Here is a 16,483-nt window from a genome sequence, read left to right as displayed (position 1 = left end):
CTCAAATGCCATGGAAATACAAAAACCAACAATGATAGACTGTTAAACTAAAATATACACAGGATATAGGTCACACTGTTTCATCAGTGAAATGAACTTGGCAGCTGTTATGCATTCGCTTCAGCACTGTACAGGAAATCTATGAAAAGGGGAAACGTAACCCTCAGGAAAAGGCTGCACTCCAAACTTTGAGTTGAAAAGTTTGGACAATAATCTGACTTTTGGTGCCAGAGGGGCTGAGCAGACAAACTCAGAATGTTCAATGGACATCTCTAATGGTAAGACTTGGAGATAAGAGGACTGTAAGAAAGAAGTAACTCAGAGGACACGCAGGAGAGAGTGCTGTGAAACCATCAAGTATATTGCACAGCCAGTCCTCAGGAAAACAACTCATGTCGCCTGTGAAAGCGACTTAATACAACACTTAATCTAGCAACCGTATTTATTATGGTGGCAAAGGAGGAAGTCAGGTGAAGTAGCACAAGGAGCGAGTGTATTTAATATAACATCTTTCACAGAGCAGCGGGCTGATGGTGGCTGTTCTCTGCATTATAGTGGAGGCGACATGGCCGAGGAAAACTTTGCAGGCTGGAGGCTGCATTATTGTTAGGACCATGTGGTGAGGCCCCAGCACCAAGGTATGTTCATAACCGAAGTTGCATAAGTAATGTAGTTATTTAACCCAAACCACCATGTTTTACTCAACCTAACAAACTGTGAACGTACAGCGAAGATCTTGTACGCCTGTTGCCGGTAGCTATGCTGCAACGATCACGGTTTGGGTGCACTGGTTTGAGTTTTGAAGACCAGTCCAACTGATCCATAACAAGAGCTAGAGCAGAGCAGAAGGAAGCTGAAACAAAGAAGAGTCCTTCAAATGTTTCTACACTGAACATCAGCAAACATGAGGTGTCTTCACTTTATTTATGGAGCCTTCTGTACATGAAACTTAAGATTTAATCAACAGCGCATTAACTCCAAATGATCTATGTCTTAACTCTCTGTCAGATTAAAGTCTTTACGTGCTCGTCAGAGGGTTTTAAAGCTGGAAGGGTTTTTTGGAGACAAAAGATCTTAATTAATAGTCGAGGTTGTCTGGATTCATCCGTGTCGACCGGCTGAACCCTCTCCCTCACAACCCTCCACCTGCACGATAAGAGCACCCAGAGGTGAAGCTGAAACTTTTTTTAGAAAATCAATTTATTATTGGATAGCGAGGCTGTGAGGTGGCTCGGCCGTGATAACTGATATGTATCGGGATGAGCACTGACTCCTGTGTGTGGAGGCAGACAGGGAGGAGAATCTGAAAATGTTTCAGGGGGGAGAAGACGACGAGTGCGAGGATAATCCTTTAAAGGTACACGTCGTCTGCAGGCAGCCATGTTTAAAAAGTTGTCCTCTGCTGCTGTTAGTTCTGTCACAGATTAGCTCTGTTTCTCCAGGGGCTGCTATTTTTTCCATTAGAGATTAGACCACTGTTATCTCCTATTAAGAATGAAAGGTTGGGAGAGTCAAGGTGCTCTTAAACCGAAACTGTGAGACTACAGAGCGATCTGATAAATATTCTTTGCAGACATACAAAACATCAGTTTGTACTTTGTCTTCTTCTGTGTTCTTACCTCAGACATGACTGACAGCAATCAGCCATGAAGGAGTGAAATGTTTCGCTGAGAACAAACAGGATGGAAAGAAACTGTAGAAACATCTACCTTCACGTTTCAGACATTAGCTCGTTGTGTTCAGCTTCACACGGTGACTTTAAGTTTACCACATAGAGCTTGGACATTGCCTAGTGACAACTGGCAAATTGATTTCAGAGCTTTTTGATGTCTGAGAAAAAGAGATGACTTTTGAAATGATGTCAGGAACAGAAGAGCTGGTTTGTGAGGGTGCCCAGATAACCTGAACCATTGATGAAAAAGCTAATTTATCCTTTTGTGGGGCCAGTCCAAGTCTGTACTCAGTTGCTGAATGGTTTTGTTGTCTACGCCTTGAAGCTCATACTCAAACGCTGTAACAGAAGTTACAGTGGATATTTCCCCCTATCGATCACAGGGGAGAGGAATAAGTCTTTCAGCGTGGCACACCAAATTGACGTTACAACAGCCTGTGACTCTCCCTACCGATGCAGTACTCTGTACACCTTTGAGTGACAAAAAACCAATGTCCTTCCCTAACTGCACAACAGGTAACTGTTGTGTGTACTTTGGATGGCAGTGTGTTGACTTGTGTTGGATGTGGTTGAGGAGTCCACACTGACCCAAGCTGGGAATTAAACCCAGAATCTAGCACACATTGTCACGAAACCTTGAGTAATGATATACAGTATTGATGTGTACTAAGTGTTAGACTACTTCATTCATTGTACAAATCCTTCTCTGACTGAGACGCTTACGTCGTCCCTCTACTGAGGGGGACTACTTTTTGTGAGGGCTGTGACAGTCGCCAGTGCAGGCTGGAGAGGGCGGGGGCTTGTTCCTCCTGAAGTCCACCACCATCTCTTTCGTCTTTCGTCTTTAAATAACCACTTTCTCAGACATTCACCAGCGTAATGGTTTCACACCCTGGTCTCCTGAGTGTAAGACCAACCCAACCCATTGCAAGGGCAGCTGTAGTTTCTACTAAAAGTAAAAGTAAAACCTGTAGACTAATTATAGTTACGACAAGTATCTGTTTTGGAGACTCTGGCCTTCCTGCATTTCCTTACACAATTTATTTTCAAACTGAAAACAGTCCCATGTTCCCTCGAAACTTTATCCAACCCCCTTATTTTTTATGCCATGGAGCACCATGACACGTATTTGCTTTATTTGCGACGTCTAAGTTAAGAGACAACGGATGCTTTTTCGGATTATTCATCATTCATCTGACCTCAAATACAATGCAGGTACTTCAAAAGATGCTTGTGTGCACTCTGGAGTTAGCACTTAACTAATATTTTCAGGGTCACAGGCATCACATTCTTCAGTGTTAATAGATTTTAATGAGCCGTTGGGTCGAGGCGGGTACAGAATCTAACAGATGTTCTGAATTAATAAGCCCACACATGAATGAAATGAAGTGTTTGTTGGATCATTTTGTCAGATAAGAGAAATGAGGAGTGAGGAGGAGTGATCGTGGACCGACTGCTCTCTTTCTGTAGGTGGGCTGATAATTAGCGGGACAAACTCCGCCGTCTAATTACTCATCTGTTTGAATTCAAACTTCACAGCGAGAAACGTCTCCACAGCTGCTCAGATAGCAAACTGTGGGTGGGCTGGATAATTACCAGCAGAGATCTCTTCCCTCCAGCAGAGCGTCGTGACAGTGTCGGGGGCTTCAAGTCGAAGCGGAGGGAAACTCCACTCTACTTACTCCACCGCCGCGTTATGAGAGATCCTCCTTCACCCCACGAGCGACTCTGCATCTTCATCGACAACCATAAAATAAGTGAAATCTGAAACGAGCAGGTTGAGGTTTCAGGGAGAAACTGAACTTTTGACAGAATTTTAAAGATGATGTGTAACATTTCTGCAATAAGAAGCAACTAGACCTTTTGGTATACATACACTTTATCCCAAACGATTACAACAATGGTCAAACCCAGAAAAAAATAGTAATTCAACTCAAGGTATCTGTGGTTTCATCTAATCGCCTGTTGCTATAACGTCTGGGAGAGAGTCGGAGTGAGGATGTGACTAAACATGACGTGAATAAAAACTTTAAAACATTACCTTGTATGTTACATTTTCACGGCGCTTTCAGCTGTATCTCAGCTTTCATCTGTGGATGGAGTTTCCTCTGAGGAGGCTCTGGAGAAGCTAATAAGTGGACCATTATTCCCAACCACAGCAATAAGTCCTTCCAATGGGATACCACCATCTCACAAAAGTCTTGGCTTTGTGTAATCTTGTAAGTAGCAGGGATGGATGTAGATTTAAGTTGGCGTACCCTTGCATTACTTTGTGTTACTTTAACATGGGGGACCACAGAGACGCGTCTCCCAAAATCAAAACTCAAAGACCTTTTCTCTAAAGCCCCTTTGACGGGGGAGAAAGTTTCAGCGGCGTCGACTGGCCTCCCTCAGCTCGACTCTTCTCAACTCCGAGCAGAGGATATCCACACAGAAACCTCTTTGAAAAAAGTTTTATTACACCAGCTCGCTGCTATCGACTTTTACAAATTATATGTTGAACTTTCCAGATATTGACTTTCAGACCATATCACCTGATCCACTTATCAATCATCTCAAAGCCTAAAAAATCCTTCCCTAACCAGCCTGCCTCTGTTTACATCTTCTCCTTTGTGGCAGCTTTTGGATTTGATAAGAAAAAATCAATACGAGGAAATGGCTTTTAGTCAGATTCATCTTATCAGTGTATGTCATGAGAAAGAGCAAGTTTGTACATGTGGTGTGAATCTCTACACAAAGAGCAGCCGCACCGAAGGAGTCTGAGCTTTGGTAAATGTCACCACAACCTTCTGGATGTGTGAAAGAGATCCAGTCAGACTGACACTGAGTGTAGTGTACAATACACACGTTATGACAACGCTGAATTAGAGAAAAACACCCTTTTAAAGACAATTTTGTATGTTTTTTAATACATATATTATAGTCATATTCCAACAAAAGCTTCAGCTGCACGCCAGTGTTCAGAATTAATCATAAATTCTGTTAATTTTCCTTCAAACACAATCTAACAAGCAGATCTTAACCTTTAAATTACTTTTAAAGTGGAAATGTTTTGATACAGCAGGTTATTCATCAGAATGATTACAGCACCTGTGGTAAATGTAGTTTTATTCTTTTGTATTTGTTATAATTCAAATGATTTTTTCTTCTCCCACCAGATCTTAATCTTTAAATTACTTTCATTTCATATTTTAAGCCTCATAAATGAAACCTGCGTATGAACAGCAGCGAGTCAGCAGGAGTCCCGAGGATCGACTTCCTCCTGTTACACAACATCTGCATCATGTGGAGAGCAGAACAGCGGCAGATCAGGATGAGATGGAGGAAGATGCATATAAAAGGAATAGAGAGAAACTTACTCTGCTTCATTACCACGAAGCAATCAACGCAGCTGTTAACGGCAGTATTGGGCGATAGAAGTTGGGACCGCTCTTGAAGAAGAAATGAACTCATGGAGTGAGTTAAATCACTCGGGGCCGACGTTGACTTTTTCTTTTTACAGGATTAAAGAGTATCAAACGCTTTCTCACAACTCGGCCTGAAAGGTGCTTGTAAAAAGTTTTCTTCATCTTAAACCATGACTCAGATCACTAAATGGTTACAATGGATACTGCTCACAGGCTGTAGAGGAGAGTCGGGTACAGAGCCGGACCTCCTGGAGGAATAAACACCCAGAGTGGCATCGGATTCTGCTTTGATCTGGAGCTGAACCGATGCAAGCAGAACTTAATTTTTAACTTCTGGGATTAAAAAGTGTGTTTTGCAACATTATAAAGCGGTGACAGAATGAAAGGCATCGTCGCCTTGAGTAAATCTGTGGATTTGTTTGGATTTTAACTTTTTTTCTTGAAGCATTTGTCATAATTCGTTGAGCTGTGTACTTAAATCATCCAAAATGTCGAGGCATTTTTTGGACATTTTTATGTGAAGTGTCATAGGTTTGAGCCCACCATTGATAATTGACTTTTTTATAATAAAACACAACCACAATCTCTCTTTGAGCTTTATCATACCATAGTTAAAAAACATAACCCATTAAAAAAAGCGACTTTAATTCAGTTTTAAAAAACGATGTCTGTAAATTGATTTGAAATATACAGTTGATTGCAACTGAATTCATGCTGATAACTCGTCCTGTAAGAAGTGTTTTGTAGTTGCTGAACAACAATACATGCATAATTAACCTAGTTGCCTTCATCATATTAAAGATGCAGATTTACAACATGTAAACACGAGTCACCAGATCATGATCAAACCTCCTGCCGATATGCCCCGGATGGTGGAGATGCATTGTGGCTGTTGCTTTACAGACACATTTGATCAGCCTTCTTCAGGCTTTCCAACTCAGCAACCCCGAAGCTGATTGGTTGAAAGAGACAGACCCAGTTGATATTTATCATCCCGACACAATATATCCAGCTAAATTCTAGTTTGCAGTAAAGTCGTTGATCCTCATCGTACTTGACACGTTCAATATCATCCGTGATATGAAGAGTCAGTTATCAGCTTCACATGTTGTCTCTGCTCGCAGCCAATATGAGGAGACTTAAATGAATCGAGCAGAGATCACTGAAGTGAGGCAGCGAATCATCTTGTAACCTCGGGCGTCTGAGTGTTTAAACAGGCAGAGAGGCTAAGTGACTCTTCAGAGAATCGCTTTGATGTCCTCTGCTCCTGGATGCTTCACAGCTTTACATATTTCCCCTCATCTGTTCTGCAGAGAGACGCATGTTAACAGCCATCAGAAATGTCACGTGCCCACGCTCCACCGACAGCGAGCGACATTAAGGAGATAAGTGCGAGCTGATAATTCGAGTGGGAATGAAAATCATACTCACGTCTCTGGAAAAACATTTTATTTTCATCAAACAGGATTTTATCTGTAACCAAACACAATATGGTTAAAAGTTTTGTTTTTTTTTTCAATGGCATGTCACTCAAACTCACTGACGTCACTGTTATATCACCGATACTAGGAACCATTACATTATTATAGTTACACTGAGAACCATCAGCTTCACTACAAACCTCGCCAGACAATAAACCAAACCACCACCAGCAAAACCTGACTGCTAAAATGTAATGCCAAATGTCTGTATGCTGTGAAGGTGTATCTGATCTGTTTGTGTTTCGGGACCATCACTGTAGCTGACCAGGCACAAAGTGAGTTATGTTGTTCCAGGACCAGCGTTCAAGTCCACATCTAGACTAAGGTGTTGTGGCTGAATGGGTTATTTATTGGACTTCCCAATCAGGAGATTGCGACTTGTACCCCTTTTTGGAGGATGCCATTAGATGCACAGTACTGGCAGGTACTTGCTAACAGCAGTGACAGAGACTCGGCAGAAAACTATGCCTGCCATCAGGAGTTCCCTTGTTTTGGGGTGGCAAAATAAAAAAAATACACAAAGAAATTAAGTTTAAAGACACTCTTTGTAGTTTTAACAACTTTAGTCATTAAAATCCCATCTGTGTTTCGGGGGTCTTGCAGAGAGACGGTGGTTTGTGTTTGATAAACAGCTGCTGTTGTTCCCTCTATCAGCAGTGCTCTTTACACACGGAGGGATTTGCTTTAAGTGTTAATATGTGAATGGCTTTTTTTTTTTCGTTACATCCTCGCCTGCTTGACACTTCCTCTCGGATTATCTTCCCGTCTCATTGTGATCATCTCTCTGCTTTTCAACGAGTTATAATCCAGCCGTCAGACCGAAGCAGATTAGCATTTCAAAAACACATTGACTGTCTCTGCGTGCAGTGGGCGAGGTGACAGACAGCCACAGTGTTATATAGCGTGCGTGATGCTGTCAGCGTTAAAAGCTTTACTGTTCAGAGACATTTAGAGAGCTGGGGGACGACGCTCCCAGCAGGCGGCGTTCAGCGGGGAAGGAGAAAACTTTTTAAGTGGGGGTAGAAAGAAATAAGCACAGCGAACGAGACGTGGAGGCTTTTACGGAGAACCATACGTGTGATGGAAGCGATCAAAGTTCGAGGATCAGACCGGGTTTCCTGACAATGTCACCATATTTAGAAATCAAAGACGGAAAGAAGAAACTGAGCGCCTGTGTCTTTTCCCAACGCTAATTATGGCTCAGATATCACAAACCTTCACTGCAACAAACATTCACACAATCCTTCACAACTAGTGTCACTCGATCAAAGTTGTTTGAACGGTGGGAAGAGAAGACGTCACACTCTGGTGGAGTTTCAGTGGGAGAAACTGCTCGACTGATTGGAAATTTTCAAAAAGCATCTCCGAGGCTACGTTTCTCAAGAGAGTCAACTTTGATATACTTTTTGATAAACGTCTGCAGCCTCAGATGTGTGTGTGCTGCAGTGCTGATGTGTGCCGGGTAAAGGTTAATTAACTGATCCACAGCTTTCTTGCTGACGTTCGCTCCGTCGCCTCCTCTTGAACCCTGGCTGTAAATTAATAATTGTGTATATAAAGTTTACTGCTCTGTATAACCAAAAAGGCTCATTTTTGATGCCATATTTAGTTGTACATTCTATAATTGCTGTCTTTAAGGTCATTTTCATTTTCATTTTCATTTTCATTCCCATCCTGGATTTAGATTGCTGCTCCCATGCTTACATACAAACTGAGTCAGTTTGGCTGCGCTGAAAACAGACTATTTCTGACTATCATTCATTTGGAGTGGTGTTTCTAGACACTCCTTGACAATAGCCGTGTTTCCGTAAAGCATTTTGAAGAATATTGCAAAAAACCTCTTGAGGTTTTTGTATTTTGTGAATCAGAGTCAATGCGCAAAATGTTTGATGGAAACAGATTTGCTCTGACGTAGCGAACATCCAACTCTGATCACGACTGATCAGCTGTTTCCGCTGTCTGCTGCGTGCATTATAATCATTGCATTTCTTCGTCGTCTCCGGGCAGCATGCAACGTGGCCGATGCTAGCTGACATGCATGAACAATTACAACTCGCCTTACCGAAAAGTAATTCCTGAAGACCTCCCTCCATTTTGTCTCCTGGTTTGTTTACCTCTAGCCTCTGTTTACTTCCACATCCACACCTGACGTAGCCACGTAGCTGACACCGCGTCATCCCGCTTTACGTAGCCGAGGAAATGCACCAGATTCATATTTTCATCTTGCTTGACATTTTATAGAAACATAGCTAATATCGCTCTGTTACCACTTGATGTGTAGATCAGCAAGTGCTTGCTAATGAGTCTGCCGAATCAACTTTAGAGGTGGTGATAGGTAAACCCACAGCTAAACTGATAATTTGGATATACGATGAAATCAAACTCTCAAGTTCATATCTTTACTGACGTTATTTCCCCACACGAAATGTTACAAAGTGAAAGCTTAAACCTTCAATGAGAGGTGTTGAAGGTGTGACGGTTTTTAGATGTTGAAGACGTCCTAAAATATCCCTGGAGGGTTGGAGGGTGACTTTGAGCAAGGTGGGAGAAATGAAATCATCACAACCAAACGTCTGCTGACTGAGATATAAAACAACATCCTGCTGTCTCTGCATATAAGCACCCATCTCTCTCCAAGAGAAACCGACCACAAGAGGGCATAGCTTCACTTCTTCCCCACTGATCCACCTTTTTAAAAATACTCCATTACTTCCAACGTTTCAATATGACAAAGTGACGTTAGCCAGAGATTGTTACAAAGACATTAATTAAACATTTTTGAATATTTACAGTCGTAACAAGGATATCAACATCTCATACAGTCCAAACACTGTTGCCTGTTCGTATCAGTATATTCACAATGTATAGTAAAGCAACAGAAAGACAACACTGCGTGAATTGTTCTTGTTTGCCTCCACATGCCGTGGACCCACTTCAGCCGGGGAAGTCTCTGAGTGGCTCTGAGTGCAGAGTAAAGTCCTGAGGCCTGACAGGACGCCAGGACACCCTCCTCTCCAAAAACCCACCAGTTCATCAGGACCTCCGGTTAAATGAAATACTCCTTTGGGTTTTCACTGGAGGCGTTCTGGGGGTCGGCCTGGTTGTTGAAAGGGAAATCCGGGCTGTCGTCCTGATTGACTCCCTTCACTTCCTGGTTTCGGTACGTCTCCTTTCTCCGGTAGAGGAATCTGGCAGTTATCGCCAGGCCAGTCACGATCACAAAGATCACCACTGCTATGAGACCTGCAGGGAAGTGAGGAATTTAAAGATGTGAGAGGCTGTTATATCGGATAATTGTCCTTCAAGTTTCAATATACGTGAATCTGCCAAAGGAGCGACTCCCAAATCTGAACAAAAAAATGCTTTTTCCACATTATACTGCCAGTCTCGCTAATCTAGCTTTCAAGTGCATTACACACCATCTTAAATCTTGAATCCATCAGGCTTTTCTGCTCTGCTGAGCACATTTGGGAAATATGAGGGCAGGTTTCATTTTAATTGGAATGCCAAAATACATCTGAAATCAATTTAATACTACATTACATTAAAAAAAGACTGTGCTTTTTAAGATAACAGCAAAAAAAAAAAAAAGTTTTCCCATCAGCAAGTCTTTCCTGCGCTGGTTTAATTAGGTGAGCTGCCCTTTTGTGCGCCGAGACAGAGCCAGGCCGGTTTAATGGACAGTTTTAAATGACTTTTCTGTGTCTCACCCTTTTCTATCCACGCGATTATAGATTGAACCTTTTCAGTCTTCACTTTGAATCAATCTGTGCTGGCAGAGCAACAAAGTTTTAAATGAGTTTTAAATGGACTCTTGTCTGGCACATCACTTTACTCTTTCTTGGAGCTCAACATCTGTCCGCAACGCCAGCAAAAGGTGATGTCAAACCTTTTAGACCTTTTATCAGTTCAAAACATCCACACAAAATACATTTAATGTTGATATTTGATAGATGGAAATCAGGCGGATCGGCTTGAAAGTTGTACCAAAAAATAAATATCCTGCCAAAACAAGATGAGACATTTCTATTTCAGTAAAGTGCAACAGGGTGAAAAGGTTCAGTACCTCCAATCAGAGCAGAGTCAGTCCTGATGGCATTGACTAAAGGTTGACCTGAACCCACTGAACCAGACCGGTCTACAGCAGAGAAAGAAAGAGGAAAGTGGTGGAGAAGAGGAAGAAAGAAGAGGGAGGGGAAAAGATGATTAAAAACCAAAAGTGAAAAACCCAAAGAGCACAAAGAAACATGGCAACATGTGGAAAAAGAGTAAAAAAGGGGAGGGAATAATAGAAAATAAAAGGATAATTGACAGAAATTAAACGTATCAGATCAGAAAAAGAAAAGATCAGAACATTATTCGAGGTATCAGCTCTCCAAATTAATCTAATAAAGCATCGCAGCGTGGATGAGAACGAGCCCAGAGGACCGAAATCCCAGAGGAAACTTTCCCTCTGCGGTCCAAATTAATTTCAGCACTGATCACAGAAAAAACCAGGAGGGTACTGTATGTGATTAATGAACTGGAAAAGCTGCTTTCATGCGGTTTTGTCCCAAAGAAATGCAGAGAAGACAGGAGATGCACGTTACTCTGCAGTACGTAGATTAAACACCACGGCAGACGGACACAAACGGAGGGGAAATATGTTTTAAGCATCCGTCTCCTCCTTTCCACTCCATCACGTCACAACGACGCTGTTGTTCCAATCACCTGCCTCCTCAACTGGTTGCCAGTTTGTTGCACTAGCAAACGTTAACGTTGCTAACATTAGCTAGCAAACGTGAGGGCAGTATAGTATGCTGGGCTGACACTGTGTTCATGTTTTTTCTCCACAACCTTATTAATTCAGAAGCAGCAAACACCGTAATAAGTCTGACTGAGTTGAGCAGTGTAGCCCGTCATGCTACATAATAAGAGCTTCAGGCCTGACAAGTTAACCAAAGATACTTTAATGACTTCCTATCTGGCAACAACACTGCACCACTGTGTCACTGTCGGCCGCACTGACTGTGTCTTCTTCTTCTTCTTCTTCTTCTTCTTCTTCTTCTACTTCTACTACTACTACTACTATTTCATCTTCATCTACTTCAACAATTACCATGAAAAGGCTTTTTCTAAAACAGTCGGCCGCTGTCATTTATAACAAATGTGACTCATACAAATGCAAAAAAAGCATTTGGACTATTTTCAGTGGCAGATTATGAAACATTTGGTGTTCTAGTGAGTTTTTTTGGACAGCGCAAGTGTGATTTCATGGTAATAAAGGAACATGTCGCCCACTGAAACAGTGTGTTTAACAGTATTTAGACAACAATGGGGCTCTGTAGCACAAAGGAATCAGCTGTGTCTTGTTTTGGCGACACTTGTTAGTTGATCAGTTCATTGTGGGTTTTGGTCTTTTCATGAAATTTGAACACAATTACAAAATTTGAAAATATCTCCAACCGACTCCCTCCCTCTCCTACCTGACAGGTGGTGTGTGTTCTCTTCTGCGTAGGGATTGGCTGAAGCCGAGGAGCCGCAGTTGGACCGAGCTAACGGCCCGGTGATGATGACGGGGCTGGTGTCCGGGTGGAGCAGAGCAGCCTTCAGAGGGCTGATGGAGTTAAAGCTGACCACCGACAGACAGCCGGTGAAACCCAGAGACCCCAGCCGGGCCAAGTCTGGATCCAGATCATCAGACGCTGTAGGAAGACAGTGATGGAGAGAAAGATAAATATCTAAGTCACACACACTTTCCTCTGCTATTCACGTTTAGAAGGTTCATCTCAGCATGATGCAACCATTAAACCAGTTGTGATGTATAACCTCTAATTAACTCTTACTCACTTGTCTCTGCAAATATCAGCAATTCAATGTAATTGGTGTGGATTACCTGTAATTGCTCGCGTTATTATGTGAGTGCATTTTAAGGATTGCTGCTCACATTTCTTTCTTTATGCAATGTAGGACTTGTATTTATATCCTGTTCTATAAAGTGTAAATGGAGCTGACCTTAAAAATGAATAAAGCAAAATTACACATTTTTGCCAGCTGCTGAGTTTAAAACATGTTTCCTGGATTCTTCCTCGTACATTTACATTGATTCTGTTGTGAAACAGCTTCATGTAAGTGGAGGAGGATCTCAGTGCACTTCATATTACATTAACAACTATTGTATCTGTCACTGAACAGATATCTGATTCCCCGGCTCCTTGGGCTGCACGTCAAGTAACCTTGAGCAAGATACTGATACTTCAAAGTGCTCCAGTTGTAATTGTTAACAGACTTTGAAGACCACATTCATAATGAATTATACAGCATTCACAATCCTCAATGACTGCACTCAAACACGTTTTTTAATGAATTATAAGTTGAAGTGCTCTCTACTGGTACATAATAGAGGTTGACTGATGGGTTGGGAGGGTTACTTTAAAAAATGTAGTAAGTAACGTAATCCAAGCATCACAATAATAAAGTCATCTAACTTCATGTTCAATTCAACTGTTTCTCTGACCGCACACTGAATGACGACTTCAGACTGTGCTGCTGCTGCTGCTGCTGTAGTGACGTCTGATCATCGTCTACACAATGAAGAGACTGACAGAAATGCTCCACCTCACATTCACCTCGGCAGAGTTCCCTTAGCCGTGACTTGCTCAAGAAACTCTGAGTCAGTAGTCTTTTGGGAAACAGTGTGATCTTTCTAATTGATGACACCCCCCCCCCCATCACCTCTGCCTCACCTTAACTCAATACACATCCACTGTGCATTACCGATTCTCCCTCTTATCCCTCATTAGGAGAACATTCGGTGGCAGTACATTGACCTGATCTGATTAGGCCTCTGTAAACATGTCAGTCATTCATTACGCTGAGTACAATACTGTTCATCCATTGTAGGTACCTGGTTTGTTAACTCCACTGAAAGCAGCAGCAGCAGCAGGAGACAAACTGACATCACGTCAGGATCCATAACTCTCATCAGCGTCCAATCAGAAAGCCAAACAGGCAGCAGACACTCGGCGGCTTCAGTGCAGCAGACAGACTGTCAATGTCTCCGCTTCCCGTCTGCATCCATCACTCCTCGAGACAGATGTGCACTCTCACCTCTATCTGTTCACTTTATAGACTAAACTCCCTTCATTACTCACAATGCACTCGTTCGCGGCCGTGTAAACAGCAGCTGCGAGCGCTGACATCACCGCTGTAAACAGCTGCATCAATAACCGAGAGGTGACTGTGGTTTTTTTACCACAACACATCTGCATGTTGATGAGAGCGGCAGGAAACATTACAGCCGCCTGTAAGCTCCTCTCAGCCGAAACGCTCATTACTCCATCACCTCCCTCTCCTCCGCCGTCTCTCTGTATTCCTTCCGGGTCCATTAGTTAGGCTGATGGATGACGGGGTTGGCAGGAAAACGACAGAAAATCCACTTTCCTGCTGCTTTTCTGATCCTGATCGGACTCTCTGCCTCCGCTGGTTTGACAGAGGGGAGGACCGGTCACATCCTGACATGACGGGGTTAAAACACACTGAGCCCAGTTACACCACACTGCAGCTTTACAGCCACAAAGGCAAAACATCCTGAGAGAATTTGTACGAGTTACTCCATCACATGTAGCGTCTGCCTCACATAAAATGAAGATTTATTCAGTTTTATTATGAAATGTCGTTTCTTTTATGCTTTAACAGATTTGGATCTGCGAAGGCTAAAACCTTTTTGTTTCGAAAACAACTAGTTTTGATCAATTTCGTGCGTGAAATGCCTGTAATTGCTGTTTTTGAGCACTGATTCTTAAAATGAAAGCCTCTGTAGCATCAATCAGCCTGAGACAACCAAAGGCCTCTGAATTTAATCAAAAGAAAAATAGTCCTCGACTTGTGTGGGAATCCAATGAAATTATTCTGAGGTTGGTTAAAGGCTTCACATAAAATGGAGAATAACTGCGATGCTGAGCACTCAAACGAGACGTAACAACAAAAAGCTGCTGCATGAGTCCTAAAACTGCACTCTGTTAGCTTCTAATAAAGAGCCACTTAAACGGGAAACTACTAAACGCCAGAAATTAAAGACCCCGTCATCATTTTCCTACTCGCCATCACTTGCTAGTACTGATGAAAGCCATTTTAAATAGCTGACTCATGTCTCACTACTAGCCAGTGTGTTTCCTTTTTAAATTGACGGAGCAGTTTCTGTGTCCTCGTCTTATCAGAGAGCTGTGACGGCAGCCTGAAGCCTCTCAGCCCCTCGTGTTATTAACAGCTTACATCTCAGTCCCTCTCTGATGGAGCCATGACGGAGCCAATTACTGTCTCGCCCCAGCTCTGTTACCGGTCCCTGTCCAGGACTACACAGTTAAATGGATAAAGCATGGCACTAAAACAACCCGGTTTGGCGACAATTTGCAGTAAAGCGTCAATTAAACGGACTCCTGTTCACCTCGGTAACAGGACTGAGGAGGCGGAGAGCTTTGACCAAACGGTCTGAATCCCTGAACAATAAATCAAATGGACTGAATAACCAAGATTATACATTTGTAACAATGCAACCTTACCCATACTCCCATAAAACACAGCTCGCTAGAAGTTTAAAATGTAACTTAAAGGATAAGTTTCCCCCAAAAATGAAAATTTGTTGTCACCCCCTTGGAGATGGAAGTTTGGGTTTTAGTCCTCAAAACATTTTAAAAAATCGATAAAATGTCTCAATACACCTCATCCAGCAGGATCCAAGTCTCCAGAAGACACAAGACTTTGAAAAGACATTATTTATATTTTTAAGGTATGGTTGAGCCTGTGCGCCCACTTCGTACGGTGTTCATGCTAACGCTCTGAGCTTAGCAGCCACAGTGAACATTTCTGGAAATTGGGATGAGAGAGGGGGGATGACATGCAGCAAAGGGCCGCAGGTCGGACTCGAACCCTGGGCCGCTGCGGTGAGGACAAGGCCTCTGTATGTGGGGTGCACTACCAGCTCTACCAGCTGAGCCACTGGGGCGCCCTTTTAAAAAAAGGGGGTAAATAAAGTCTCAAATTGTCAGTGAATATACACAAAGCCAAGAGAGCACAAACATTTGACAGAATGACCGATGACGGCACATTTAAGAAGAAGTACTTTGTACTTTGTACTCCAAATTTTTGCGCTAAGGCTGTGACAGTTATAGGAACAAGAGGTTAAAATTTCAAGGCACGCTGTTATGACGAAAGCAGTATGTCCCACTTGTATGCATAATACATGCAACAGTATCAACATTAGCATCAACTCTCAACTTACTCACATGATGTTCTGGACGCGAGCCTCAGTTTAAAGTACAACACAAGAACTTATACATCATGTGGCTAAATGCATCTTCACCATCTGCTGAGGTAGTTTTTCTGTTTGAATCTTGACTCTGCACTTCTGGGCACTCAGCATGATAAAGTGATTTATATTTTCATTTTAGTACTAACAGCATGTACTCTCTCGCTCAACAGGAATAAATGCAGCAAAGTGTCGGATGAGGCTAAACATCTCAGAGCTGCCGGCCTCGTTTCTGCCTTCAGTTTAAGCCTCCGCACTCACCGTGCACTTTGCCCAGCACCAGCGACTTGATGGCGTTGAACTCTCCGTCAGACGTCAGGTTGAAGTCCTCCCTGGGATTTTGGTCGATCTGCAACAGACAACATTTGTCTCATTAATTGCAGGCGAAACTTTTTTTATCGCCTCACTAGACAATTTAAATAAAAACAGCAACTTTTAAACGACTGGGTGAGTCTGACTCCGGTGACATTTTTCATTATTTAGAAGTCAAAACCTGTCGTGATCTCCGTTTTCATATAAAGTCGTATTTTTAGAACGGTGCTCAGCTTCCCCTTGATGTTTCATCTCAGCGGCTCAGTGGGAGACACGAGTCCATACTTTCAGCGATAAACATTGTCACTCGCGGTAAAACTCTCGA

General features: G+C 42.5%; 1 protein-coding gene across 1 annotated transcript in view; it reads right to left on the bottom strand.

Moving 5' to 3' along the window:
* Positions 1-6,513: 6,513 nt before the first annotated feature.
* Positions 6,514-16,483, bottom strand: part of LOC311267244 (contactin-associated protein-like 4) — a 92,354-nt gene continuing 82,384 nt past the window's right edge. The window contains exons 21-24 of the mRNA XM_084370198.1: positions 16,108-16,195; positions 12,026-12,244; positions 10,627-10,698; positions 6,514-9,803 (exon numbers count right to left, since the gene is read on the bottom strand). Coding sequence (XP_084226324.1) covers positions 9,607-9,803; positions 10,627-10,698; positions 12,026-12,244; positions 16,108-16,195 — 576 coding nt within the window. The 3' untranslated portion in view covers positions 6,514-9,606. The remainder of the gene's footprint in view (positions 9,804-10,626; positions 10,699-12,025; positions 12,245-16,107; positions 16,196-16,483) is intronic.

This window comes from Pagrus pagrus (genome assembly GCF_965226575.1).
Source record: "Pagrus pagrus genome assembly, chromosome: 12".
NCBI lineage: Eukaryota > Metazoa > Chordata > Actinopteri > Spariformes > Sparidae > Pagrus > Pagrus pagrus.
This window is presented reverse-complemented; position numbering and strand designations above follow the sequence as displayed.